The sequence below is a fragment of the Podarcis vaucheri genome (assembly GCF_965113315.1).
Source record: "Podarcis vaucheri genome assembly, chromosome: 13".
In the NCBI taxonomy this organism is placed as follows: domain Eukaryota; kingdom Metazoa; phylum Chordata; class Lepidosauria; order Squamata; family Lacertidae; genus Podarcis; species Podarcis vaucheri.
This window is the reverse complement of record NC_138751.1, coordinates 14280526-14304435: the sequence shown is the minus strand read 5'-3', so window position 1 is coordinate 14304435 and position 23910 is coordinate 14280526. Positions and strand designations below refer to the sequence as shown.

At 43.0% G+C, this 23910-nt stretch overlaps 2 protein-coding genes across 7 annotated transcripts; one reads left to right on the top strand and one right to left on the bottom strand.

Moving 5' to 3' along the window:
- Positions 1-6900: 6900 nt before the first annotated feature.
- On the bottom strand, positions 6901-14651 carry LOC309517344 (uncharacterized protein). Of its 2 annotated transcripts, none has more exons than XM_082196484.1 (3): positions 14565-14651; positions 10163-10250; positions 6901-8359 (listed from the first exon to the last, which is right to left on the bottom strand). In XM_082196484.1, the coding sequence occupies exons 1-3, from the start codon at positions 14634-14636 to the stop codon at positions 7317-7319; spliced, it is 1203 nt and encodes a 400-aa protein (XP_082052610.1). In that variant the 5' UTR covers positions 14637-14651; the 3' UTR covers positions 6901-7316. The 2 variants fall into 2 exon arrangements, with proteins under 2 accessions (XP_082052610.1, XP_082052611.1); XM_082196485.1 differs by lacking the exon at positions 14565-14651 and adding an exon at positions 10457-10475.
- Positions 14652-15883: 1232 nt separating this feature from the next.
- Positions 15884-22223, top strand: LOC309517352 (uncharacterized protein). 5 transcript variants are annotated; one of them, XR_014213198.1, is made up of 6 exons: positions 15900-16709; positions 17564-17651; positions 18583-18732; positions 19001-19142; positions 21325-21390; positions 22053-22223. XR_014213198.1 is itself a non-coding variant. In XM_082196496.1 (5 exons), exons 1-4 carry the CDS (start codon positions 17045-17047, stop codon positions 21331-21333), a joined length of 270 nt encoding a protein of 89 aa, XP_082052622.1. In that variant the 5' UTR covers positions 15884-17044; the 3' UTR covers positions 21334-21390; positions 22053-22223. The 5 variants fall into 5 exon arrangements, 1 of the variants encoding a protein (XP_082052622.1); XR_014213199.1 differs by having other exon boundaries at positions 16650-16664; XM_082196496.1 differs by lacking the exon at positions 19001-19142 and having other exon boundaries at positions 15884-17067.
- The last annotated feature ends 1687 nt before the right edge of the window (positions 22224-23910 follow it).

Here is a 23910-nt window from a genome sequence, read left to right as displayed (position 1 = left end):
AAGGGGTCAACAAACTTTTTTCAGCCGTGGGCCAGTCCACCGTCCATCAGACCATGTGGTGGGCAGGACTATATTTTTTTTTGGGGGGGGATGAACGAATTCCTATGCCCCACAAATAACCCAGAGATGCATTTTAAATAAAAGGACACATTCTACTCATGTAAAATTCCCGGACCATCTGTGGGCCGGATTGAGAAGGCGATTGGGCCGGATGCGGCCCCCAGGCCTTAGTTTGCCTACCCATCAGCTAAACAAAGGCAAGCAACTTCCCTACCTCCTAAACCCGCTGACTCTGGGGGACCTTGGCTGCTGGGATCTACTTGGCCCTCAACCTCCTTTTAAGAAATGAAGACATGACGGATGCTGCCAAAACTTTAAAAAACATGATTTATTCACATATTTACACAGGAATTTAGTTGGAGGGAGTCCATATAACAAGCCCCTAATAAACCCCAAGAGCAGTTCAGCACTGGAATCCAAGGAATCTCTCACAAAAAGATTTCAGCCAGCCAGCACAGATCTTTCTGCCTCCCCCCACCCCCTACTATTCTAGGCCTTATGCCAAAGCCGCCCCCCTCTTCCTGTGGCATCACACCCAGTGACCCTAACAACCTTCCAAATCCCCAGTCTCTGTCACAGCTGCCAGGTTGTTTTGCATGGGCTAATTCCTCCGATGCTTGTATTTATTCTGTCCTATCCCAATAAGTCAAAATCCTACCATTTATTAATTTCTAGAGTTTAGGGGGGGTCCATGGCCAGCCCATTGTGTGTGCTTAAGGGTGCATGAGTAATTAAAAATATAATTAAAAACACCATGGGGTTTTTAATGGGGGAGCAAGATCTCTTGGAATGTTGATGTTTTGAGTTCCCCCATCCTATGCTAAGGTTGTATATACAGTACACCACAGTGTTCAGTACCCCTCAGTCCAATGTAATAAGAAAAAAACAGCTCCTTTTCCTTTATGGGGTATCCAAGAGCCCGTATAGAGTCCTGAAGTGGGTTCCCCATTGGTGGGAGAAAATAACAGAGGCCAACCAGAGTATACTGAGAAGCAAAGCAGCTAGTAAGCCTGATCTTTATTAAACTGTTGCAACAGGGTCCCCACTCACCACACACAGGAGGGAGGAGAACCCTGAACAATGGCGCAGTCTTTATATAAGCTTTTAAAACTGCCCACCCTGTAGCCCAAGACCACCCCTCTAAAACATACATACATCACAGAAGGAGGCGGTCTACAGCAGAGGATACCTGATAATGGTCATTGATTGCATTACCTGGGCGGTCAGGCCATTGTTTTGTTGTGGTTAATACTTTTATTCCTGAATCCAAGACACAGGCTCACCCTATTCCTACACAAACACACCCTTAAGACAGGATTTGTAAGCAAAAATACACTCTGTAAGTTAGGTTTGTCTGAGGCACAAAGGAAAATTTGTTTCCTAAGGTTAATCAGGGGCCATGTATGTATGTTGATTTTCATTATTATATAAATAAGTACAAATCCTGATGTGCTTTCTATTTTGCATCACATGTTTTTTGGCCCCGGGAGATAGCAGTTGAAAAGCACCCTAAATATCAATCAAATGCAATTTAAAAATATGTAAAAATTAAAAGTGTTCATCTATCAACAATGCAATAAGGAAATCTATCCTTCCCCAACTGAAAGAGGAACACAAAGACAGAACAGAGCTGGTCCACCCATGAGGCAAGGTGAGGTGACTGCCTCAGGAGGCAGGATGCACTGAGGCAGCAGGGGTCAATATTCTTCCTCCCTTGTCCCTGATGTACATTTTCCTTCACCCGTTCTTCCCTGGTGGAAATGGGGGGGGGGGAGGGGACTTCCGGGTTAGCGCGATTGGCTAATGGCGGATTCCCTCTGAGCTCCGGAGGGAATCGGCTGCGCAGGATCTGGTCTTGCCACTGCGGCGACGCGGGGACCCTTAAAAATCACAGGCGGTGAAGCCTGTGAACCTGGTGACTCGGTGGGCACCATTTGTGCTCCCCCGACCCGTGAAGGAGCCTTTTTAAAGGCTTCGGAATGGGGGACGGGGTGAGCGGCACGGTGCTGTGAGTCGACTGCTTCTCCTACGGAGTGAAGCCGCAAGCCATGGTCGGAGAGCGCTGACTTCTTCTTGTGAACAATTGGACTTTAAAACAGCAACCCGTGAGTAATATGGAAATTGGATCTCTAAAGGAATTTCTTTTTTTTAATTAGGCACGATCGGGGAAGATGTAAACAGGAAGTCCGTCTCCCTGTCTTATAAATAATTTAAAGCAAGGACTAACTAACTAAGGTTGAGAGGACTTCTTTTTTATTGGGCAAAAGATATTAATTTCACGATTTGGCAGTTTTAAGTAATTTTTACCGGAGGACGAGAGTTAATTTTTGGAGCTGAAGTGTCACCCCCCTGGACCCGGGAGTGATCCGCGAGAAAGCCTGTTAGAGAGATATTGAAGAGCTTGACAGCTGTCAAACTAGCTGTCAAGACGGAAAAAGTGATATTTGTTTTTTGTCTCTGCTGGTTATATTTGTTACAATTTGGTTATACTTTGTTGAAAATAAGGAAGAAGAACTGATACAAACTAATTTGATTTTTGGACTTGAGCTGGAATGAACACTAAGTAACCAAAATCCCTCTAGAGGGGGTTTTGGGACATTACAAGAATGGCATAAGGAGGGAAAACTCAAGCTAAATTGGACAGAATTTTCTTTCTCTTGGGAAAGTTACAAGGCCAAATAGATGTTTTGACTACTAATGTTGCAACCCTGGACTTAACAGTAAACAAATGCATTGAATTTGATAAGGATTTGACCAGGGAAGCTCATATAGCTGGACAAGAGGAGAAAGTTGAGAACTTTGAGAGTGTGGAGAAAGAGACATATGTTGTTTTTGAAGAAAGGGAAGGAGGAGATGTGGAGCTGCAGATGACAAAGGAGAGCCAGAGTCCTGACATGATGGCTGCAAAGGAAAACAAGAATTGGATGATGAAAATCTGGTCTAAATTGGAGATTAAAGAATGGAGAGATCTCTACACGTGGAGATCTGAAGATCAAAGGATTACAAATTTGATCAAGGTGAAAGTTGGAGCTTTGGGAACATCTGTACTTGAAAGGTGCAAGAAACAAGATTTGGGCTCCACTTTTAAGTATGGCGGTCTGGCTGGAAGAAGTATTGTTCCTATCGGATTAGAGCATGTCCGAGATTTGGTGTTTAATATTATGGACTATCAAAGAAACCGGCAGAGAGGAACTGAGAGGCATTTAAGGGCCCCGGGTGTGAGATCTCCAGGCTGATAGCAGATTAAGACTGATGGACATTTGTTGGGGATTGAGACCGGGAAAGGGGATGGGGTGGGGTTTGGGGAACCAAAGGGTGTATAATTATATTTTGTCTTTTTCTTTTTATTCTGTTTTGTTATCAGTATGAAAAGTGGGGAATTCGGGGAAGGGAATTTGGGTCGACCGTAGAAAAAAGGATTTAAGAATGAGCATTGTAAATTTTGAAGTTTATAAGGTAAAATTGGTATTTTAAAATGAATTAAGTATAAAAAGGTTAAAAATTGGGGATAAGAACTTGTTGAATTTATGATTTGAATTGGAATATAAGAAGGGGAGTTGTGGGGAAGTCAGGGAAATATGTTATTGAAAATAAGGATTGCAAATTGTATATGTTTTTCATTTTTTCTTGTTGCTTTTTCTTTTTTGGTTTTTTAAAAAATTAAAAATTTTAAAGAAATTTTTATTTTAAAAAAAAGGGAAATGGGGGAGGGAGGCTATTCGGAGGCACACCTCAGATGCCAAAATGTCTCAGGCCATGAAACATGATGACCACCACAAACACCATGAACACATGGTATCACTGTTAAAAGACCTCCACTGACTTTGCATCAGCCACGGGCTTGGTTCAGAGTTGTACTCAAGGTTCTTGTACTCGTGTACAAATCCCTGAATACTTTACATCCAGGATACCTCAGAGATAGCCTGAGGTATCCCTGAGGTCACCGGGGGAAGCATGGTTAATGCTTCTCTATGGACCACAAGCGTGTCTCGTGTCAACAAGGAGTTGTGCCTTCAGTGTTGTGGGCTCAAATCTATGGAACTTCCTGCCACAAGAAGTTAGGCAGACACTCTCCCTACTGAGTTCAAGAGGTCTGGTCAAAACTGTTTTAATTCAGGAGGCCTTTGCATCCTGAATGCTTCTCAGAAGGTTAAAATGGTCACTGTGTGATGGAAAAGTTTGTTTGCTGGGCACATTGGGTCGCCAAGTGTTTTCTTTTTCTTTTTCCTGCCAGCAGACGAAGAACAGTTTCTGATTGGCCGGGGTTCCAGGGGAGGCAGTTGAAAAGGAGAGGATTTTGTTTTGGGAGGAGAGACAGGTTTCAGGTTGGAGATAGAGAGTCCTGGTTCTGAGTGAAGTTAAACATACATACACTGAGGAGACTATCCATAGCGAGAGGACAGAGCCTCACAGCTTGGATAGGGAGACCAGGCTGAGGGTCTGGGGAAGGTATCCAGACAGGAGTGTCCTGGGAGGGCTAAGTTTGAGCCAGGAGAGGTAGATCCTGTGGGAATTCAGGCTACCTGGGTGTCAGTTTGGCCAAAGTATTAATCTGTGAAGGAAGTGGTATAGAGTTGACAGCATTGAGTGGACAGGCGGAGTCCCCCCAACCCCAGGTGACCCCTCAGTGGAATATTGACTCAAGACAACATGCTATGAGAATAAAATTGACCACATCTTTATTACGTTTCAGATGTAGGGAGACCTTGGCTCAGGCATTGGGCGTTTATCCTTCCCAGTCCCCAGCCGGGGATCTGAGAGACATCTGGGTTATCCAGAATGTGTGGGGATCGGGCTGGCTCTGGAGAACATATCTTCAAGCAGAGAGCCTGCCCCTCGTTTCGCCGCCATTGCAGGGGAGAGCAATGACAACCTCTCGGCGTATGGCCAATGCCTCCCCTCAAGACCCATTTAACGGGGAACCCCGGGAACACCACCGCAAGGGGGGCGTGGGTCACCGCTTCACTCACCCGCCTCCCATTTAGGAAGATAGACTAAAGGATTCTGCCCAAGGCCTGAAACCGCCAAAGTTGTGATGTTTTACTAAAGGAAAGGCAAAAGCTGCCAATGCAGGAAAGTTCCTTTCCAGCCCTTCAACAGTGACCATGACGTAGCAGCACCCACGTACCTGTGGAGAAGAGGTTAAAGGTTAACCTGCAAAAGGAGGCTTAACTGAGGGAGAGCAGGAGTTCTGGAGCCAACTGACACTGCTTCGCAGGTAAGATTCACCTTCTGTTGTGTGGGCAGGGCGGTGCCTCCCCGTACCTGGCCGATCCTCTGGCAACGCCTCCCCAGATGAGATTGGCGATTGGCTGACGTAGGCGGAGACCTCCAGGTTTCCAGCCTGTATTATCTAAGTGACAGAAACTGATTTGAACATTTTGCCATCTCTTCTGGAAACCTGAAGATTTATCTACCTGAAGTGAACCAACTGATGTTTAGTAACTGAAGTTTAAGAAGAGTTGTGTCTAAAGTGTTATGTTTAAACCTGAGACATCTTATAGTTAAAGTAAATAAGTTAAATTCTACCTGAAAGATCTCGTTTCCCGACCCACTTTGTGTTATAAACTTCCTTTGTTTAATAAAACGTTTCTTGTTTGTTTGAGCAACTCCTGCCTGAGACTCTAAATCATTTTTACCTCATACATGTCCCCCACTAGATAATCTGAGGTAAATTGTAGAAATTCGTGTAACTGGTGTACCTTGAGGTGGTCACACTATATTTAATTGAGGGCTGGCCCAATGTGAGGTTGAGAAAGTGCTGTTGCGCTGTTGCTCACTGTTGGTGGTTGTTTTTCTTTTCTTAGAGAGATACGTTAAATTGTTGAGGTTTTAAATTTTGGAAGTTAAAGTGATGTTTTAAATTGTGTCTATGGTACATTTTATTGTTAAAGACAACCTGAGACCTATGATGTGGAAAGTGGGATATTATTTCTTAAAATAAATAAATAAAAGGAATGCGTAAAGATTGCATCCATTCAAAGAATCAGAAGCCTGGAGAAAAATGTATTTGCCTGGCATTCAAAAGCTTAGAACATCAGCAGTGGGCAAGCCTGATGAGGGAGAGCACTACACAACCAGTGGCTACCACTGGCAAGGCCTCCTCTCTTGCTGCCCCCCTCGGCACCTCTGCTGGAGGGGTCACACAGACAAGGGCTTCAAGTGATCACTGCAGAGCTCAGGTAGGTTGATATAAAAGAAGGCCCTTGAGGTACTGAGATTCTGAACCACATGAGTCAAAACCAGCATTTGAATTGGGGCTAGTAATCAATTGGCAACCAGTGTAAAGAGAAATGTTCCTTCTTGTGCCTCTAGAACAGGGAGGGGGCAGGGCTAAAAGAGCTATTGCTTTTAGCTATAAGGGCACATTCACCCTTAGGAAGCTTCCAGGACCAGCATGTCATTGGTGAGTGACCCAAAGTGGCTGTGGTCACCTCACACTCTCATGCCTGTGAACACAGGACACATGCATAAATAAATCTCTCTGACCACCTGAACACTGTGTCTGATCTTTAGATTGGTTTTGCTGCTGCCGAATTAGGGGGATTGTGGGTTTGGTTGGGAAGGGGACATAAAAATGTGCTTGTGGTGCTGGATCAGGCCCCTGGACCCATTTCTGAACTAAGCCAACCCTCAAAATTCGTGCCAGCTAAAAACTATGATGTAAAAAAGTGAGGGTTTCTGATGGCACACCAGCATGAAATTGTAAACAGAGCTCCCCACTTCCTCAATACCCTCTGGAAAAAGCTTCTGGAAAAGGAAGAAGGTATTTGTGTCTTCTGGAAAATATATGTTGAAAATCATTTTGTATACAAGTGTGAAAAGCGCATGGAACACATATTTAAACCATTGATTATTCATTTTATTTTATTTGTATAACACTGGGACAGATTCCAGAGTTCAGCAGGTACAAATTAAGATTAAGGCACAAATTTGGCAAAGGGATTCATAGGCACCAGGGAAATAGTAGCTTATCTAAAAGGCATTAAGCTTGGGTCCACTGCATCGTGCACAAACTAGGATATGCTTTCCTAACTGTAGCCCAGCAGGATGTGTATGTCCATATGAGAGTATATAATATGTCTAGTAATCATTAATCTCACTTCGTGTTTAGCTTATGCATGTCTATATACTACTAAGCTAACTCCCCCTTATGAGAGCTCTAGATTGTCTAAATATTAGCCCATAGTAATCAATTAAATGTTATAATAGAGAGGAAGCCTTTGAAGGTGCCTTTTGGCCTAACACTTTTCTTTTCACTTATTGGAAGGTGGCAAAGGAATATCTGTAGGTGGAGTAGAATCACTTGTAAATTTCATATCACGGCAGAACAAGACCGTTTCCTTGCCCAAACCCAGCTGGTATTGCCATATGTACATCTTCGCATTGGGCTGCAGGGTCAAATTAATAGCTTCTTCGATCTCAGTGGCTTCATTCCAGTCTTCCTGCTCTGTGTTGACACTCTTCCCACCATACTCAGCAGTGAGAGAGAACTGGTACTTGGCAATTGCTGCAGTGAGTGCACCTGACTCATATGAGCCAGTCATGGAAATCTTCCAGTTGTGCTCCACACTGCTCATCTTCTTCTTGTTGTATCCCACTTTCTTAGTGATCTTCTTATTCCATACAATGGGAGTGTTGGAGTCATTGGAGATGGTCTTGATAGCTTCCCACTTACCATAAGATGGGCCTCGGCTAATAGCCATTCCTCCAGGGAGCATGTTCACAACATCACTATGGAAGGAATATGTAACAGCATCCACATTTTCATGGAAGTTGGTGCATCTATAGTACTGGACCCCCCATTCATCATGGGGTTTTACAAAGTAATAGTAATCCTTGATGCCCCAGTAATAGAGACCATCCTTGCAAGTTGGGTGTAGTGTGTATTCAACGGCATCTGTATCGTCATGCATATTACTGACCCGACGGTAAACACCTCTTTTCTGGAAAATGATATAGAAGGATCCAAAGGCTGAGAGGTAATGGTCCCCTCCGCGGCAGTTGGGATGGAGGCTGTATACTACAGCACCTAAGTCTTTATTCATGTTGCTGACACGGCGATAGTTGTCTCCTTTGATGATGTAGAATAGGTCATCCTCATGGGCTAAGTAGTGATCTCCTCCTGTGCAGGAACTGTGCAGGCTAAACACTTCAAGGTCTTTTCCCTCATGGAAATTGGTGGACCTCATGTAGCAGCCCAGGTCTGAGCGGACAATGTAGTAATATTCATCTACCCCACAGAAATCAACCCCTGGGGCTTTGTTCTTAGGGACTATCTCTGGCATGGTGCTTGATTCTAGGAAAAGAAAGCAATGTATTCAGTAAGATTTCACAAATTGATCATTCATTTACTCTTTGTAATTACTTTATTATTATATTATTTTTGATAATGAAAGAATTAACAGAATTTGCAGACCTCTTGGGAAACAGTCTCATTGCTTATGAGACTGTTATACCTGCCAGTGCCAAATATGATGCCAAAGGTAAATGATTACTAATTAATTGTGAGGTGCTTTGAAAGACGAACCAAACATCTACTACTTGTCAAGACATATTTCTCTATCTATTTCTCTCTCCATTTGATAGGAGACCAACCCACCCCTTCCAAGGAATATAAATTTCGTTTAACAGGCTGATCACTTTTAAAAGCAGTTTGCCTTGTGATTTTAGGGAATGGCTGTTTGGGAAACGAAAGATCCAGATTTTGCAGGAAATCAATGCTTGTTTGAAGGCTCAGTGTGGCTAAAACACCGACATCCATCACTGCTGTGCTTGCTCACAAAGAGAAGCTCTTTGCACCTCTCCCTTGTTCAGAACATATTAAAGATTGAGCCTTCAATACTGAAGCCCCATTAAATGGAGAGGCTGAGCCAGTTGATTTTGAGGGGATATTTACCGAGACCTTTTGTGGGCACCATACGAGGGCAGCCAGGCACTCATGAGTGCTATGCTGGTAACTGCTGTTCTAATTAATTCCTATCTCAGCTGTGATGGGAAGAGACTGCCTAACAGCTCAGAATATCTTGGAAAGAGGAGCAAAATCTCATTGTGTGCATAAACTGACACCATCTTTTCACCCATACAGCACTGGAAGGGGCAGATAAACTTACTTGCCTACCCTCAACCTCAGTACAGGAACAGCAGCAATAGTATTATAGTACCAGACTGTTGCGGTTCAGAGCTAGGAGAGGATGGAAGGACACATCTATGGGGGCTGTAGGGTAAGAGAAGAGATTTCCCAATTCTTTATTAATTCAGGAATCTCTTCCTCACCCTACACCAGAAGGGCTGGTAGTCTGGTCAGCCACTAAACCCCACCATTTGGGTGTTTTTGATTCAGGAATATAAAAATAGGTGCATAACAGAAGTTTATAAGATTATGCATGACACTAAAGAAGTGGCTATTCCTCTCTCCCTCTTCTGCTGCCATAACTCTAGAGCTCAAGAGGTCCTATTAAAATAACCTGACAGCAGAGTCAGTGATAGGCAAAAGAACATACATTTCCACACAATGCAAAACTCCCTTATGAAATAAATTTTCACAAAGCATTGAGATAGCCATTGTCTCCTGGTGACTCATGAAGCCCTACTCATTGCTATTCAGAAACACTCAGTGGCGAACACTCTTGTCACACTTCCTCAGAGATGGCACCCGGGGGGGGCGCCCCCTTCCTCCGCCACTGGGGAAGGCCCCATGTCACTTCAATATCACACAGGGAATATCATTGGCACTCAATCATTATAAAAAAGCAGTTAAACTACATGTCCACAACGAAGCACCACCTGGAGCACCCTGGGATTTTGCTTCAGCTGTGCAGAGATTCTGCTTGAATATGCATTAATGTCATTTTTAGATTCAAGGTTTTTTGCTAGAATACATGGTCTGTTTTAGTAGACTGGTTGTTGGATTATTAAAAGGAACTTCATTTAACTTGTACTATTATTGCTGAAATAAAAACCTTAGAGTTTATGATTATATCCTTTATAATTTTAAAGAGGGAGTTAAAGTTCAGGTCCACAAAAAAGTACTTTCTCCCTTATGCCCCAAATTCAAAAGTAGTTTCTCTCTTCTCCTGCCCAGTATCCCTCCAAGACTTACCGGTATTCGTGGTATTCACACAGAAAGTTTTGTAGTAGGTGGCAACTGCTTCTCTTGGTGGAGAATGAGGGACATGTATGAACAATTGCTGTTTATATAGGATAGAAGAGGCTATGGGTTAATGAGAAACTACACACCGCTCCACCTACATTGGAACTAAAAGACACATTTATTGATTCTTTTCAGATAATAAACGAAGATAACAGTCACAAGAAAACCCTCCCACTCCCCTACTCAGAGTGCAGAGTCTTCCAGGAACAAAAATATAGCATTAGCGAAACTTAGAATATATACCATTTTCTAGTGTTGTGGTCAAACAAATGAATCGCTCCATGATATTCCATGTGATGCTGGTGGACAGAAAGCATGTTCAGTGGATTGTGTATATTCAATAAAATCAAACCATTTCGTAAGAAAAGAAGATTCCTCCCCCCTCGGTACGATATTCTTGTTGTACTGCAGTTAGTTTTTCCATAAGGGTTGAATCCCAGGTCTGTAAAATCCATGCATAAAAGAGATCTGAATTAAGTCCTCTGCTTCCAAACCTTTGGCTAATTAAACAATCTGTAGCCTTTTAAAATGAGGTGGGTATTGTTTTGTTTGTTGGTATGTCATGTTTGTTTTTTGTTTTTTATAAAGTGAACTGTCCTGTGATCTTAGGATGAAGGGTGATACAGAATGTTAATAAATAATAATAATACTTGACCACATTATTACACATGTATGCTGTTGCCATATTTGGAATTCAGGGGTACCTCGGGTTAGAGACGCTTCAGGTTACAGACGCTTCAGGTTACAGACTCCGCTAACCCAGAAATAGTACCTTGGGTTAAGAACTTTGCTTCAGGATGAGAACAGAAATCGCGCAGTAGTGGCGAGGCGGCAGAGGGACGCCCCATTAGCGGGAAGTGGTGCTTCAGGTTAAGAACAGTTTCAGGTTAAGAACAGACCTACAGAACAAATTAAGTTCTTAACCCGAGGTACCACTGTACTTAGTTCTCAACCCCTCATCTCACATAGAGGATATTGGGGGACATAACGAAGTAATCTTGCCATCAATTGTATTAAGTTTGAATGGATGCATGTACCAGTGCTGTAGAACATTCAGTGAATTTTATTAGGTTCAAACTGATGTTGAACAAAAAGGAGGACTTTTTGCAAGGGACAACTGAAATGCTATTTGAATCTGATGATTTGGAAGAGGCCTAGGAGGCCATGGAGAAATGAATATGAAATAATCTAATACGGGTATGGATAAACTACTGTGAGTGTTGCCCTGGGCAAGATAAAGCAATTGACAAATTGACTTATTTTGCATCTTCTGTTGCTTGTCCCTGAGAGATTTACTGGATGAACAATTTAATTGTTTTACGGTGGTCATCATGTAAACCTCATAGCCTTATATTGCCACTATGTTGTTTTGGGGCTTCCAGGCAGCATCTAGCTGACCATTGTGGACACAACTATAAATTGACCTTTGGTCTGGATCCAGCAAGGCTCTTTTGATGTCAACACCCAGAAGGTCAAATTAGAAAATGCTAGCTTAAAGTTGGTTTGTCATAAAATCAGTAAGGAGTTGCTGTAAGAACAATACAAACATTTGGGGTTTGCGAAAGTATTGCTATTTAGATATTGACCAACATGACTTACCTAATCTAATCTCGAGAGGGATTTCCATCGCCAGACCAGTGTGTTTGCTTCAGTGTGCATGAGTAATTAAGAATGTAATTTTAAAATTCAAACTTATTAAAAAGAACCATAGAATCATAGAATCGTAGAGTTGGAACTTTATTTATCTTGTATTGTTATTGTTGAAATAAAAACCTTAGACTAAGGCATAGATCCTTGGGTCTCTCCGTCTCTCTCTCTCCACAATCCCTTCTCACAAATGATGAATGGTGGGCTGATCTGCCACTAAACGACACAGTTATTTGATAATTTTGTAACAAAGGTCTAACATGTTTGTGACTTTTGAATTCAGTAAAAAAAATTGGACATTTTGGAAGTTTACAAGATTATGAATGGCACTGAAGAAGTGGATCTCTCTGTCTCTCTCTCATTCTCTGTCTTGCTCTGCGCAGGACACAAAGCTGAGTTGGGGGCAGTGGTGTAGCGTGGGGGGTGCAGGGGGGGCCGGCCGCACCGGGCACAACATCTGGGGGGCGTGCGCTCGCACTCGCAGCTCTCTGCCCCTACCTGGCTCACTCACTCTCTCTCACTGCAGTGCTGGCTGTGCGAATCCGATCCGAGCCGCTGGGTCGCTGCCCACTGTTGAGGGGGTGGGTGCCAGGCGTGCGGTGCGGAGAGAGAGCGAGGGACTATCTGGGGGAGGGACAGTGCAGCGGCCACCCAGCGCAGCGCTGAGCGCGGGAGAGAACCACACCAGACCAGACCAGGCAGCAGCAAGAAGAAGCTGGCAGCGGTGGCAGGTTAGGGGTTAGGGGGCGCAAATTACCGGTACTTGCCTTGCCCCGGGTTGGGGACACAAATTACTTGCCTTGCCCCGGGTGCTGACAACCCACGCTACGCCGCTGGTTGGGGGATTCCCAGTAAACTCAATGGGGGAGCAAGATCTCTTGGAGTGTTAATGTTTTGTGTTCCCCCATCCTATGCTAAGGTTGTATATACAGTACAGCACAGTGTTCAGTACCCCTCAGTCCAAGGAAACTGAATCCTGGGTAAGCACAGGAATCACATGAGTCTCTCCCCACTTTGGGATTGGGATGTGCAGAACATAGTTTTGATCTAAGCTTTCATTGTCCAGGAAGATCCCCAACTCTGTTTTCTCCCCACAACACCTCTGTAAGTTAGGTAGCCGTGTTGGTCTGCCATAGTCAAAATAAAAAAATTCCTTCCAGTAGCACCTTAAAGTCCAACTAAGTTAGTTCTTGGTATGAGCTTTCGTGTGCATGCACACTTCTTCAGATACACTGAAGAAGATACACTTCTTCAGATACACTGTTTCAGTGTATCTGAAGAAGTGTGCATGCACACGAAAGCTCATACCAAGAACTAACTTGTTGTTGTTGTTTAGTCGTTTAGTCGTGTCCGACTCTTCGTGACCCCATGGACCAGAGCACGCCAGGCACTTCTGTCCTCCACTGCCTCCCGCAGTTTGATCAGACTCATGCTGGTAGCTTCAAGAACACCATCCAACCATCTCATTCTCTGTCGTCCCCTTCTCCTTGTGCCCTCCATCTTTCCCAACATCAGGGTCTTTTCCAGGGAGTCTTCTCTTCTCATGAGGTGGCCAAAGTATTGCAGCCTCAGCTTCACGATCTGTCCTTCCAGTGAGCGCTCAGGGCTGATTTCCTTCAGAATGGAGAGGTTTGATCTTCTTGCAGTCCATGGGACTCTCAAGAGTCTCCTCCAGCACCATAATTCAAAAGCATCAATTCTTCGGCGATCAGCCTTCTTTATGGTCCAGCTCTCACTTCCATACATCACTACTGGGAAAACCATGGCTTTTACTATACGGACCTTTGTTGGCAAGGTGATGTCTCTGCTTTTTAAGATGTTGTCTAGGTTTGCCATCGCCTTTCTCCCAAGGAGCAGGCGTCTTTTAATTTCATGACTGCTGTCACCATCTGCACTGATCATGGAGCCCAAGAAAGTAAAATCTCTCACTGCCTCCATTTCTTCCCCTTCTATTTGCCAGGAGGTGATGGGCCCAGTGGCCATGATCTTCGTTTAACTTAGTAGGTCTTTAAGGTGCTACTGGAAGGATTTTTTTTATTCTGTAAGTTAGGTTTGTCTGAGGAGCAAAGGAAAACCTGCTTCCTAAGGCTAATAGGTGGGATTGTCTGTATGTTGATTTTCATTTCATAGAATCATAGAATCATAGAGTTGGAAGAGACCACAAGGGCCATAGAGTCCAACCCCCTGCCAAGCAGGAAACACCATCAGAGCACTCCTGACATATGGTTGTCAAGCCTCTGCTTAAAGACCTCCAAAGTAGGAGACTCCACCACACTCCTTGGCAGCAAATTCCACTGTCGAACAGCTCTTACTGTCAGGAAGTTCTTCCTAATGTTTAGGTGGAATCTTCTTTCTTGTAGTTTGGATCCATTGCTCAGTGTCCGCTTCTCTGGAGCAGCAGAAAACAACCTTTCTCCCTCCTCTATGTGACATCCTTTTATATATTTGAACATGGCTATCATATCACCCCTTAACCTCCTCTTCTCCAGGCTAAACATGCCCAGCTCCCTTAGCCGTTCCTCATAAGGCATCGTTACGGTAATAATTTACTTCATTATTACCTTATATAAGTACACATCCTGATGCGCTTTCTAATTTTGCATCACGTTTTTTGCCCACAGGAGGTAGTAATTGAAAAATGCCATAAATCTCAACCAGATGCAATAAAGCCAAATGTAAAAATTTAAAGCGTTCGTCTACCCACAATGCAATAAGGAAAACTATCCTTCCCCAACTGAAAGTGTTCACAAAGACAGAACAGCGCCGGTCCACTCATGAGGCAAGGTGAGGTGACTGCCTCAGGCGGCAGGATGCACTGAGGCAGCAGCTGTCAATATTTCTTCCCTCCTTGTACCCTTGTCCCTGATGCATGTCTTCCTCCACCCATTCTTCCCTGATGGAAATGGGGGAGCTATTTGGAGGGGGTGCACAGAGAAGGGCTTCAAGGTGTGGGGGACCCCAAGAGCCCCCAAAATATGCTTTATATTTAACCAATAACCTCCTCTCCCACACCACCTTTAAAAGGGTATCAGATGTCAACCAGCCAAAGGCCTGGTTTAAGAGGAACACTATTGTCTGACTCCTAAGGCTGTATAATGAAGGCACCACCTGAACATCCCTGGGGAGAGCATTCCACAAATGGGGAGCCACTACAGAAAAGGCCCATTCCCATCTGCCACCCTCCAGATCATTCGTGGACATGTTGAGCCCCCCCCCCTTTTTAAGAGATGGAACGAATTGTTGAGCTCCAATTTGTTGGCTCTCATTTGGTTCATTAGTTAGGAAAGGCAAGGCTCAGCACATCCATTGCCTCACCTGCAGATATAGAACTGTGATAAATGATGATGTATTTCGCATCTTCTGTTGCTTGACCCTGGCTTAAATTGGTCATCCAGTTAACCTTGTAGCCTTATCATATCAGTTATTGCCACTATGTTGTTTTGGGGGCTTCCAGGCAGCATCTAGCTGACCATTGTGGACACAACTATAAATTGGCCTTTGTCTGTCTGGATCCAGCAGGGCTCTTTTGATGTCAATACCCAGAAGGTCAAATTAGAAAATGCTTGCTTAAAGTTGGTTTGTCATAAAATCATTAAGGAGTTGTTGTAAGAACAATACAAACATTCGGGGTTTGCGAAAGTATTGCTATTTCGTATTGCTATTTATTGACCATCATGATTTATCTAATCTAATCTCAAGAGATTGTTGAATTGTGTGGTCTGAAAAGCTTCCACATGTGGTAACTAGTCCTTGAATGCATCAGAATGCTTTATTTTGAAATGTGCACAAACACTAGAACTGGAACAACATTTTTGTCTTAGATACTAAACAGAAGCAATGAAGCAACACCACATATAAGACTGACACATAGAACTCATAGTTTGTGTTAGTCCATGCCTAGGCCCTTGCTTCATAAGAAAACAATAATTAAATGAATTCATTTGAAACAACATTTATAAGTAAGTCAATTTTCCAGAGCAGTATGGAGTTGCTGTAAGAACAATACAAACATTTGGGGTATTGCTATTTAGATATTTGAGAACATGACTTATCTAATCTAATCTTGAGACATTATTGAATTGTGTGGTTTGAAAAGTTTCTAGATGTGGCAACCAGTCATTGACTGCATCAGGATGCTATATTTTGAAATGTGCATAAACACCAGAACTAGAACAACATTTTGTCTTAGATCTCTGCCCTTCTTTCCTTATCCTAAAAAAACCACCCCAACCCAGACTGAAAATCTGAATAAATTAATTTCAAATACTATCTAGCAGGCTCTTATATTATTGATCTATGCTGTGCTAAGCTGTTTAGAATAAAGGCAGGGTGGAAATTTAACAATAAATACAAATAAAACTGCTTTCTATTATGCACTAAGAATGTCATGAAAAGTGCTGTTAAGATTTTTTTTTTTGTCTTTCTGGGAAAGTACTGCAGGCACCCACATAGCTATGATTGCAGCTGTGTACAAAAAAAAAGCAGATTCCAGCTACTAGTTTAACGGTTAACCCTTGGAGTGCTGATGGAAAGTAATCATTCTTTACAATCTGTATCCTTCTTCTTGGGTTGAATGATGCAGCAAAGCCAAGGAAAGGCCTTATTAGCGCCACCTACTTGCAACAGTAAGATCACGACTCGTTCACAGTCTTTCACTCAAATTGTATTATTGCGTTAGTGTTACAAAAGCGCGTAGTCTCTCGAGAGATGATTGGCTTGCCTTCTCAGCCAATGCCAAGGCGGTCTGCCAGTATTTCCTGGCCCGCCTACCTTGTTCCTCTGCCTTTCGGTTCTTTGACCCTGGGTAAGCGTTTGTCGTTTGTGCTATCGAATCCATTCTTAATCTTAGGTTAGTTCTTGCCATCCGTTCTTGTAATGCCTTTGGAAAGAGTCACGGTACAGGTGGGGGTTGGGCTGCTAGATTTTTGTTTTCAGATCGTCTGCACCCCACTCTAGCATTAGTGCTCGTGAGTATGCTCTTCCCTGATTTCAGTGGGGCTTGCTTCCAAAGCAGCATGGTACTGTCCGATTACTGTACCATTGAAAGCGCTGTCGGTGCCTAGTGTTTCCCCGTGAAAAAGATCCTAGTGGAAATCAAGGCTCGCTTTTCTGTTCCCTTCCGCAGAGAGCACGTGTTCGTTTTCTTAATTGCGTCGGTGTGATATGAAATGAAATGCGGGCTACATGTTGAAGACGAAGCTTTTAGGGTTTGGTCCGGGGGTAGAAACTGGGCACGCTCGCTCCGAAGTAGTTTTCTTCTGGCCCATTGAGTTGGTAATAAGGAGGGGGGAAAACTTCACGGTGGGTCTTTTCAGGGGGGCAAGATATCTAGCAAAGTTTACTACACTAGGAAGCTTAATGCCATGTTTGGGTCCTATTGATGGGTGGTGTGAAAATGGTTTTAGTACAAAAGTAGGATAAAAATAAGTGTGGGTTTGCTTAGGCCTGTTGTGTAGATGCTGCATTATAAACAATTCCCCAGAAATAGCAAAAAGAAGCCCAAAGGTTCTTAAGGCCTGGTAGGAGAAAAGGCAATTAAATCTCTGGCCTTAGAAGGCAGTATTTCTTAAGCCTTTCTGTAGTCTTGTGTTCTTCCTCCACTTTACATTACTGACTTAATTGGAGCCAAACCTCTCCAAATGAGAGTTGAGGCTTGCTTGTGTGCTCCCTTAATGCTCTCCCCGTCTCTCTTGCTTTCTACAGCCTGCGGAAAAATGGACGGCTCCTACCTGAAGCATCTGCATCATCAAAGCAGTGCTTCTGGAATGCACTCACTTGTCTGTGCATTTGGGTAAGCCTTTTGTGAAGGAGAGTTCTTGTGCCTCTGGTTTTGCACTGTGAAGGTATGTGTTTAATGCATTTATATATCACTGTATTTTCCAAGGAGCTTATATGCTGTTCTCCGTGCCCCACTTTATCCTCGCAGCAACCCTATGAGGTTAGGCTGAGAGAGAGTAACCTTCATGTGGAGATTTGAAGCCTTGCAACTCCATGGTTTGGTAGGACGTATGTAGTCCTAGGGATCTTTTATGCAAGTGTATTTTGTAAATACTATTTATTAAATTTGCATATCACCCTTCATTCTTAGATCTCAGGGCGGTTCGCAACATAAAAATACAAGCTAAAAATACAAAATGCATACATAATAAGAACAAAGAAAAATCAGCAACTATCTTCAGAGGCAGCCCTGCATATAAATAAGAATGGCAAATTGAACTTGCTTGTAGTACACATTTGTTTCCAGCATTTGCTGTGTACAAATGCCTGCTCATATAATAACAATGTGGTGAAAGGCTGAGAGGCACATAAAGATGATGTGGATTACTTTCATTTAAAAGTACAGAATGGTAAAATGGAGAGGTTGGTTCAAGGGTTTATTTTATTTTATTTTGAATAGAAGTTCTATGATAAAAAAATTGAATGTGTTAGTCTCATACCTAAAAGGGGGGGGGAGGAATAAACCCATTAGTTATGATGCTAAAAACTTCTAGCCTCATTAGACTTGGCCTGATGGTTAATAGCACATGTTTCTGCTGGAGAAGGGTATTTATTAATTTGCCCATGCTCTGCCTAACAGCTTCCAGTTTTCTGCTTCTCAGTATAGTCATTGAATTGTGTGCACATATTGCTAAGAAAAGGACAATATAATGATACATTGCCCATAACAGCAACTTTTAGGATGACAAAAGTTATGTTCAGTTCATAATGGTTTTCTTTCATAGAGCATGGGTTTCAAGAAGCATCAAATATTTCTTCTGAAGAGTTCTTTGAAAGGAACAATTGCAGTCAGAGATGGGCTGAACAAATTCAGGAAATTCCTGGGATTTCTGGAAGTCATGGAGTTTGGTCCATTTGGTGATAATAAGAAAAAGGTATGATCTTGGTTTCTCTTGAAGTAAGGATTTGAGGTATCTTGGTTGATAAGTAGGAGATGGCAAGAGACTTGGGGAGCCTGTTATGATGAACTGCATGTTCTGTCCGTGTTTCACCTGATTAACCCTGATTATGCACATGCTCTGAGCGGATCTCTCCTTGGCACAAGTGATATTTCTATTAAAATTCTGATGAGTGTATGTCTGCTTAAGGATATTGTTGCCAGACACATGCAAACAGTAATAACAACTAGTGGTTGTATTTCAGAGAGCATGTGTTTGGAGGAAAATGAACACCAAATACGTCTCCTGAAGAGTTGCATAGTGTGAACAGCTGTAATACAAAATGGACTGAACAAACACTGAAAATACTAGGATTTCTGGAAGTCGGAATTGATATTGAGAAAAAGGTATGACCTTGGTTTCTCTTGAAGTAAGAAATTGAGGTATCTTGGTTGCTAAGTAGGAGATGGCAAGAGACTTGGGGAGCCTGTTATGATGAACCGCATGTTCTGTCCGTGTTTCACCTGATTAACCCTGATTATGCACATGCTCTGAGCAGATCTCTCCTTGGCACAAGTGATATTTCCATAAAAATGTTGATGAGTGTATGTTTTCTTTTTGTTAAGGCTTGATGTTGTTTAGATAACAGAAACAGCATAGTAACCTATTGCAACAATACTTGAATGATTTGTTTATCTTATAAAATATATGCCATTCTTGTTTTTATAGGGTCAACTAAATATATTTATCTAGGCATATTTGTGATGAACTCAAGAGTTACTTCCCCCAAAGTGTTAGGCATACTTCTCTAAAAATGGTTAAGATGGTCATTTATTTGGACCAATTACCGTAATTTTCGCTCCAAAACACGCACTTTTTTGCTCCTAGAAAGGAAGGGAAAATGCCTGTGCGTGTTACAGAGCGAATGCACTCGACCGGAGCCATGGCTGCCGTCAGTCAAGCAAAGCGGGAGCTGCTTGCAGGGCTTTGCACGGCTCTAACTTTGCTTGCTTTACAGCCAGGAGGAGGGGGAGGAGCCGAGGAGGGAGGGAGGGAAGGAGAGCCATGGCAGCAAAGCGGGCAGCAGCCGCTTACACGCGAGGAGGGACAGACGGGAGCCCTAGCGAGCCGGAAAAAGCGCCGCGCAGCCAGCAACAGCTGCTGCAGCCTCAGCTAGCAAAGGTCCGTGCGCTCTCTAAACGGAGCAATGAGGCTGCAGAGGGACGGCAGGGCACAGGAGGGCTCTGAGCCACGAGCGCAGTGAAAACCAGTAAAAAAGTTTTTTAAAAGGCTGCTGGGGACAGGAGGGCACGGGATGAGGGAGAGGGGGAAATTACAATTCTCCCAGCGTCTCAGCTGATCCACTGAGCAGGACTTGGGTTGCAGGGGATTTGCCATTAGCTGCGTAAAGCAGCAAAGAGGGAGAGAAGGAGGAAAGCGGGAGAGGAAAGGAGCTGCTTACACTGCTGTAAGTGGCTGCTGTCCGGTTGGCTCCTTTAAAGCAACAGTGCTCTTTCCCTCCCCCCTCCCCGCTCAGCTCTCCGAAAAGCTCCTTCTCCACCCACCCCACGCGAGCTCCTTTTCCCCTTAGATCCCTCTCCTTCATCATTAGCAGCATCCTTCTCCACCCACCCCACGCGTGTTCCTTCTCCCTTTAATACTTTTCCTTCCCTCCCCACTTAAAATGTGGTTACAAAGCACGGATCCACATGGATCCTCAGGATTTTTGCACTGGGTCACCCCAAGTTCACCATCAGATCATATAGCATATGCATGGCTACAGCCTGCACCAAAACACACACACGCACCCACTGTTTCATGGGGCTGCAATGGCGCAAAAACGTGGTTACAAAGCATGGATCCAAATGGATCCTCAGGATTTTTGCATTGGGCTACCCCAAACTCACCGTCAGATCACGTCTGTGGCCACAGCATGAACCACAAAAATCATACATCCACTGTTTCGTTTAGAATATTTTTTTCTTGTTTTCCTCCTCTAAAAACTACGTGCGTGTTATGGTCAGGTGCGTGTTATAGAGCGAAAAATACGGTAGATTAAATCTGATTGCAAGCTTTTAGTTGCTGATTTCTTCCTCAAACTGAAAGTTGCACCAGGTCATGGCCCTTAGCTCTTCTCACTTCCCCAAAACTTCCTAAATTTCTGCTGAACAGAAGCAAGAAGACCAAGGGGGTGTAAGGAAAAAAGCATTTACGTTTTGGCTGGTGTTTGGTTCGTAGTGACTTATTTTCCTGCAGGGAGGAGGGGATCCTCATATGGGTTGTCCCTCCCACTCCACCAGACAGGAATGTGCAAAACTGAGTTCTTCCTATCTTGTGATGGGAGGGCGAACCCTCCAGTTTCCTATGTAGGTCAGGTGACAGTGGTCTTCTCTCACCCTCTTATGAAGAGAGGTTGGGGGGTTAGTCAATAGAAATTAGACAGTGGAATAAAATTTAAATTGCTTTGTATGGAGACATGGCCCATTCCGTGGTAACCAAATTTTCTACAGTAGAGAGGGGAGCAAGAACCAGTCAGATCTAAAGAAGGATGCTTGCTAACTAAATAGCTGCCACTCTTTTCTTTTATAGGGCAGATGATTCTAAAGAGATGAAACAGCAACGGTGCACATTCCCCATCCTGAGCCTCTACAAAATGTAAGGACTGAAGCTTTTTCTCTCTCCACTTAGCAGAAGACATTTGCAACCAAACCACTGATTACTGTCTTGTAAGAAGTTGCTGTTTATATAGTAGAATTTATCTTTCATAGTATGAAATCTAATGGGCAGGATCCAAACAAACTAGATAGTGTCAGTGCCTCTAAAGCACCTTTGGCCCTCCAGATGTTTTCAGACTCCAGCCTGCATGACCAGCTGCTAGGGACTATGGGAGTTACAGTCCAACATCCTCAGGAGGGCAACAGATTCTTTAAAAGGAGTGGATCATCAAAATAATAGTGGAAATTTGAAGTATAAATAGGGCTGGGTGGAGCAGGGGTTGGTAAGTGTGTTCAAAAGTGTAAATGCATGATGACTGTTCCTCTTGCTGTCGCAAGCCGTAGACAGTGAGATTTTATGTCATCAAATATTAAAGCTGGCCTTTCTTCACTCAATGTGCCTTTGGATGGGTTGGCTGTCTGTTGGCACTATTGAATTTTGCGGGGCCAGACATTCTGAAAAATGCAAACGTGAAGCTTTAAATCATGAGCCAGCAAGCCAAAAGGAGTGTTTTTTTAATGGAATAACTGAGCTGTGGTTGCCTAGCTTTTTAACAGGAAGCTTGAATTTACATTTCTAAATGTTTAAATCATTTTCCATAGGTTTGTTGGACACAGGCATGAAAGTGAGAACAGTATTTCTCTGTTTCACCATGGAAAAAAGTGGTACAGAAGATGGATGAATTTGCTGTAACGTGAAAACAAGATATTGGCTCCTTACTCTCTTGAGTGTTATATGTGTGACCACCAACAATAAAAAAATTGTCCTAATAATTAGGTTGTAGCTCATTATCGTCCACATTTACTAAGTGGAGTATATATTGAACACCTTTTGAAATTGTGTACAATTCATAATTAAGAAATGGTCGAGTTTCAGATTTTCACAAATTCTTTGCTAGAGTATAATTACATCAATATGGTTATGGAAAACAGTGCCACATATCTCAAGATGGGTGAACAAGTGTACATGGAAAATAGCTCCCTCTAGCACATGTTGTATCTTACTCTGAGAAAAAGCTGTTTTTCAAAACCAGCATTTGGAGATAAAAACGCCATCTTGATGCCATAAACCTGCTTTGTACACCCTCACCCAAAATACATAGTTGTGAACAGGGTGCTTTCTTTTTTACAAATTCACAAGTCATTGCAACTTTGAAAACAAAAGGACTGTTCCAGTGTTAGTTGTACTCAACCAGACCCATTGAAATTATTAGACCTTAATCAGTTACATTCCTTAATCTCATTGGGTTTTCTCTTGAATATAACTTAGTGTAGCCAATGACAAAGTTTTCATCTAAGTTGACACTTTAATTTTAGAGCCTTGTCAAAGCATATGACATCTTTTATAGTTGTGACATCTTTTCAATATTCAAATTAACAAAGTCTATTAGAGATACAACACATCAAGTGGCTAGTTAAAATAGTCTACCCTTTAGTTGAGAGACAAACCTTAAAAGCCGTGAGGGGGGAGAGGACGGCTATACAGGTTTGTAGCAGGATAGGATTCGTCTAAATGGAGTCAGGTTAAATTTTAAGTGTGCTGCTGGAATAATGTTCCTGAGAGAACCAAGGAAACAAGTTGGAATTGCAGCACACAGCGTATTTACCTAGTGTTAATGGGTTGGTGAAAATACGGACATGGCTTGTGCTCGGTGAGCTGAAATGCAGTGTAATTTTTCAGTTTTATTTGGATGGGAGCAATGTCACCTGCATATCTAAAATAAGCCTTTTAAAAACTGAAAGGGTCCATGATTTGTTAAAAGTCCAAACCACAAATATTCCACCGTGAAGAGTTGTCAATTTTTATAAGTTTTCAGCCATTTGGTACTGCAATTAGGAGGCTTCACACATACTGAAACAGACACAAGAATCCAGTCTTCTGAATATTACCAGCCTTGGGCTAAAGCTATAGCAAAAGGGTACATAGCTTTGCCTGGAATAAAAGCATCAAAATTAGGCTGTGTATATACACGATACCTTTACAGCCCATAACACTTTTTTTGTGACTTGCAAATGGTGATTTTCAGTACAGTACTAGAACTGGGAGATGCAAAGAGATGTTGTGAATACAGAGTTCACTTTGAAAAGGGCTGATGTGGGGACAGGAAACTTCAAACTTATTTGCTGGATGTAGCTTCTATTGTGTTACATAAAAATACATACTAGGCTCGGGAACAATTCTGATGGACTTTGAAAACTTGCACTGGTGATTTGTTTTTGTCTGACTAATAAAAGTTATTTTACTGTCCTTTCCAGACAATGGTTTTTGCGCTTGAAGTTGCCTTAAATGGATTAAGTACTGCATGGGTGCGAGAGAGGCAGTGACTTAAAACACCTTTCACTGCCTAGTTATTCTTAGTACTGTATATAAAGCAGAAATGGAGCAACCACACTAAGCTGGGATTCATAGGGGTGGGGAGCGCGCGTGAGGGCTGTGTGTGTGTGCGCGCGCGCGCAATCC

What these genes read in the sequence shown, in the direction of transcription:
- LOC309517344 (XM_082196484.1), bottom strand. Translation starts at nt 14,636, where the DNA reads ATGAGTGGACCGGCGCTGTTCTGTCTTTGTGAACACTTTCAGTTGGGG. An exon ending in ATAGTTTTCCTTATTGCATT is followed by an intron (nt 10,251 to 14,564) that starts GTGGGTAGACGA and finishes CTATATAAACAG; the next exon opens with CAATTGTTCATACATGTCCC. An exon ending in TGTGAATACCACGAATACCG is followed by an intron (nt 8,360 to 10,162) that starts GTAAGTCTTGGA and finishes TTCTTTTCCTAG; the next exon opens with AATCAAGCACCATGCCAGAG.
- LOC309517352 (XM_082196496.1), top strand. Translation starts at nt 17,045, where the DNA reads ATGTTGAAGACGAAGCTTTTAGG. An exon ending in TTGAAGACGAAGCTTTTAGG is followed by an intron (nt 17,068 to 17,563) that starts GTTTGGTCCGGG and finishes TGCTTTCTACAG; the next exon opens with CCTGCGGAAAAATGGACGGC. An exon ending in TCACTTGTCTGTGCATTTGG is followed by an intron (nt 17,652 to 18,582) that starts GTAAGCCTTTTG and finishes TTTCTTTCATAG; the next exon opens with AGCATGGGTTTCAAGAAGCA.